The sequence below is a fragment of the Polistes canadensis genome, unplaced genomic scaffold (assembly GCF_001313835.1).
Source record: "Polistes canadensis isolate GaletaPanama2010 unplaced genomic scaffold, ASM131383v1 scaffold_69, whole genome shotgun sequence".
NCBI classification, from domain to species: Eukaryota; Metazoa; Arthropoda; class Insecta; order Hymenoptera; family Vespidae; genus Polistes; species Polistes canadensis.
The window spans coordinates 189,973-195,328 of NW_014569616.1; the positions used below are offsets into that span (position 1 = coordinate 189,973).

General features: G+C 27.4%; 1 protein-coding gene across 1 annotated transcript in view; it reads left to right on the top strand.

Moving 5' to 3' along the window:
- Nucleotides 1–2,244: 2,244 nt before the first annotated feature.
- LOC106786235 overlaps nucleotides 2,245–5,356 on the top strand; it is a 72,206-nt gene continuing 69,094 nt past the window's right edge. The window contains exon 1 of the mRNA XM_014747390.1: nucleotides 2,245–2,446. Within this exon, the coding sequence (XP_014602876.1) occupies nucleotides 2,383–2,446 (64 nt within the window). The 5' untranslated portion in view covers nucleotides 2,245–2,382. The remainder of the gene's footprint in view (nucleotides 2,447–5,356) is intronic.

Genomic DNA, 5,356 nt, shown 5'->3' on the forward strand with positions numbered 1-5,356 from the left:
ATTATATTATAATATACTTTATATAATATCTATATATATTATAGAAAGAGAGAAACAATAATTACTTGATTAATGAAATCTTTTCAAAAAGCCTGAATTATTATCAAACAGGATTAGAAACATTTAGATCTGTTGTGTTAGTTTATATTTTGTAATACACATTCTGTCGTAAGTATAATCGACAATTATACAAAATGATAAGGAACAGACAGATAAAAGATAATAAAAGATCTGACGAGACGAGACGAGACGAGTAAGAGATAAACGTTGACGATCATCTTCCTAACCGTATTAAAATTAAATGTAACATCGAGTTGTGTTATAAGTGGTTATAAAGGAAAATCCTAACGTTCTGCCCTTTTACACCCTTTTTACGAGTCAGATAAAGATAATATAATGAACTGCCGGAGGTAAGATCTTGGATGTTAACTATTCGAATATAATAATCTTTTGAGTATCTACATTGTTTATATATATATTCTCAATTAACAATAAGAACAATGAAAACCCCCTTCCCCAACCTCTTCCCTCCTTCTCTTCCTACTCTTCCTATGAACAAAAGAATTCATTTTGAACAATATAAAATTTAGAACAAAAATTAATAATCGATAAACAAGTTAAAATACATCTAATTGAAATATATTATTAACTCGGAAAAAATAATAGTAAAAGATTTTTATTGAAAAAGATTTAATACAAATACGAGAAGAAGAAGAAAAGAAAAACGAAATAAACCAAAAAAAAACTGATGTTTGTATTTATATATGCACGTAAGAAGTTATACTTCTTTAGCGTATCAAAACGAATATAACCTACATAACCTCAAAAATAATTTTAATTTGCGCGCGCATCGTAAATATCATCGACAACTTCGTGGTGTCGATTTTTCGGTCGCATCTAACTTCACTTTCCAAAACGCGCGGCAAAAGAAGTATAACTTCAAAAATATTCGAACATGAATAAAAACAGAGGAAATAAAGATTTGTGTAAAAAAAAAAAAAGATGTAATACAAATTACAAAATAGTAAAAAAAAAAAAAAAAAGTAAAAAAGAGTAAAAGATAAAAGGATGTAACACAAATGCAAAAAGGAAAAAAAAGAAACGAAACGAAACAAAAAATATAATACAACGTTCACAAACGCAGGGAAAAAAAGATACGAAGGATTTGAAAAGAAAAGAAATAAAAACACACTCGTCATTAATTATCACGGAAAAAAAAAATAATAATAATAATAATAATAATAAAAAGAAGAAATATTAAAAAAGAGAAGCAACAGCAGCAGCAACAGCAGCACGTGCCCATTAGCCAGCCTTCTTCGACTCTCTTCGATCGAATCCGTGTCGCTTTCGCTTGCACACAAACACACATACACAAATACACTCTCGTGAGAAAGACAGAGAGATAAAAAAAAAGAAAAATGAGAAACCGTTCGGAGTTGTGAATCTAACCGAGTCGAGGTTGGTAAAGTATGTCTTTGGCCGTGGTAAATTATTGTAACTCTTCCTTTCCTTTCCTTTCCTTTCCCTTCTATTCCATTCCAATCCTTTTTTTTTCTTCTTCTTCTTCACTTCTTCTTCTTCTTCTTCTCCTCAATATTCCCACCATAGAAGACCCAAGGAGACGTTGTGTGTTCTCATTCGTTATTCGTTCCTTAGTCAGCTAGGCTACGTTTGCTATTTCACGGACCGTACCAAGACTTATGTTAGAAAAGTGAACAAAGAAATAGAGTGGGGAGGGGAGGGGGGTGGTAGTAGAAATTCTCAACGATGCAAAAGCAAAACTTGACTTCTTCTTTTCCTTCTTTTTCTTTTTCTTTTTCTTTTTCTTGTTCTTGTTCTTGTTCTTTTGCTGTTGCTTCTTCTTGGTAGCCCCATAGGAAAGAACGTGTGTGTTCCGTTTTACTCTCGAAAGCGTGGAAGCAAAACGTGTTGGTTACTTGCTTGCTTGCTTATCGGAGAGGAGAGGAGAGGAGAGGAGAGGAGAGGAGAGGAGAGTAGTCTCGCATAAGTTTACTCCAAAACTCTCAGTTTCCGTTTGGACTCCGTTACGATGAGGAGGAGTCTCCTTCTTATTTTACAACACACTCTTGAAAAAAATCCCGGTTACATACGTTCTCTTCTTTTTCTTTGTTTTTTTTTTTTTTTTTATGTATATATAATTATTGTTAATCGGAGAGATTGTTAATATTTAGGATTTTTTCCTTTTGTTGTTTGTTTTTTGTTTTTCGTTTTTTTTTTTTTTTTGGAATAAAGTGTTAGAAATTTTATTAGATTTATTCGTTATTATTATCGTTACGAGCGCGCGCGAGCACGTGTTTTCTTTAAACTGTGTATATGTGAGTGTGCGTTTTTAATTCAAGACTAGATTTGAATTTTGATAAAATGAACTCGAGGAGAAATTGCATTTGGCGCATTGCCGGAGTATTTCTTATACTTTGCTGTCTAGGTGAGTAATCGATTTAAATTCAATATCTAATACTAGATTTTTTTGTTTAAAAGACTTTATCTCATTAAAAAAAAAAAAGAAAAGAAAAGATAATAATTTGTTAAAATTAAAAGTAATGTGTGGAGTGTGTAATAATTTACTATTTATAATTTATCTTGCTATATTAGATGAATAATCTTTCGAAATAGTATCTCATATTGTTTCTTTTTAAAAACTATATCTTATTTAAAAAAAAAAAATAAAAAGAAAGAAATTTAGAAATAATAGTTAATGAAATAATACTTTACCATCAATATAATTAACTTTGTTGGTTCAAATGAGTAATCTTTTGAAATAGTATCTCATATTGTTTCTTTTTATAAACTATATGTTATTACAAAAAAAAAAAATAAAAAGAAAGAAAGAAATTTGGAAATAATAGTAAAAAATAAAACTAATAAAATAATACTTTACCATCAATAATTAATTTTGTTGATTAAAGTAAGTAATCTTTTGAAATAGTATCTCATATTGTTTCTTTTTAAAAACTATATCTTATTTAAAAAAAAAAAATAAAAAAAGAAAGAAATTTGGAAGTAATAATAACAAATAAAACTAATAAAATAATACCTTACCATCAATAATTAACCTTGTTGGTTAAAGTGAATAATCTTTTGAAATAGTATCTCATATTGTTTCTTTTTAAAAACTATATCTTATTTAAAAAAAAAAAATAAAAAGAAAGAAATTTAGAAATAATAGTTAATGAAATAATACTTTACCATCAATATAATTAACTTTGTTGGTTCAAATGAGTAATCTTTTGAAATAGTATCTCATATTGTTTCTTTTTATAAACTATATGTTATTACAAAAAAAAAAAATAAAAAGAAAGAAAGAAATTTGGAAATAATAGTAAAAAATAAAACTAATAAAATAATACTTTACCATCAATAATTAATTTTGTTGATTAAAGTAAGTAATCTTTTGAAATAGTATCTCATATTGTTTCTTTTTAAAAACTATATGTTATTTAAAAAAAAAAAATAAAAAAAGAAAGAAATTTGGAAGTAATAATAAAAAATAAAACTAATAAAATAATACCTTGCCATCAATAATTAACCTTGTTGGTTAAAGTGAATAATCTTTTGAAATAGTATCTCATACTATTTCTATTTTTCAAAGACTCTATATTTAATCATTTACAAAAAAAGAAAAGAAAGAAACTTCGAAATAATAATAAAAATAAAACTAATGTGTGGAGTCTGTAATAATTTACTATTAATAATTTTACCTTGCTGTATTAGACGAATAATCTTTTGAAATAGTATCTCATATTGTTTCGTTTCAAAAACTATATGTTATTACAAAAAAAAAATAAACAAAAAAAAATTTGGAAATAATAGTTAATAAAACAATACTTTACCATCAATATAATTAACCTTGTTAGTTAAAGTGAGTAATCTTTTGAAATAGTATCTCATACTATTTCTATTTTTCAAAGACTCTATATTTAATCATTTAGAAAAAAAAGAAAAGAAAGAAACTACGAAATAATAATAAAAATAAAATTACTAGATTAATTATATTTTATACACGGCATCTTAAAATACTAATTGTATACAATTCCAATGAAAATAAAACCACGAGAGCTATTTAATTATTTCTAATTTCTCATTTATACAAATACAAACGAACGCCTCTCTCTCTCCCTCTCTCTCTCTCTCTCTCTCACTCTCTCTCTCTTTCTCTTTCCGTAGAAAAAGTTGTCCTCGAAATGTGTTAGTTAAGTTTTTAACTGGGTGATGGTAGTAGGAAAAGAACAAAAGCTTCGTTCATTTTCTATCCTCGAGGACCCAACATCGTCCGTCCAACGTTGATGTGTTGACGAGAATGAGAATGAAGAGGGTGAAAATAGAAGGGTGAAATGCAAGAGGAAAGAGAAAAATAGAAAAAACAAAAAAAAAATAGAAAGAGAAAGAAAGACCGCGGGGAAATCAAATGTCATTTTTATTTGCATAAAATGATGGGTGGGAAGAGGGGTTGGTTCCCTGTCCCCAAACCCAACCACCCACCCCCACACCTCTTTCGCATCACGTTCGAATTTTCTCTTTTCCTTCAACGACAAATCATTTTATCTTTCTCACGTTCGTTGATTTCATTATAAATCGAGGGTATTCTAACATTGTTGTACTACCACTACTACACTTACTACTAATACTAATACTATTACCTAGGGTAAAAAAAAGCTCACAGTAACAATTCTATTTCTTTTTCTTCTTCTACACAACGTGGAAAACAACAAACGCAACGTAGGGAAAAAACTAGACAGGAGAATAATGAATAATAATTATGGGGGCCCTGTTTTGTTCTCATTGCAAAAAACTTAAACATTTTTAAACTTACGTTAACATTTTTTCGTTAAAACTATTGCTGCTGCTACTACTACTACTACTACACAACTATATTATACTTTTTTTTTAAATTTCTATTTTATATTATAATACTACGTTGAGAGTCGATAAGTTTATTGTTTGTTGTTGTTGTTGTTGCTGTTGTAAAAATGATGATAATCATCAACGTTAAAAGTATATAATAATGTTATCCTATCAATAGATTTTTATTCTTTTCTATAATTGTAAATTCATAAATATATGTGTCTATAATTATGAAAATGATTTAAAGTCATATATATATCTTGTTTCAAGATATTTAAAGAATTGCATTCAAACGTTAAATGAATTCTATATATAATATTGAAAAAATAAACATTATCTAAAGTTTCATTTTTAACAATATCGTATGAAAATTACATTGAATTAATTTAGTTTCAAATAAATGTACCGTGAAAAAATTGATGATCTCATTTTTTTTTGTTTTTAAATTTGAACTTTAGACCACTTTCATAATTACGAACACATATTTCTATTA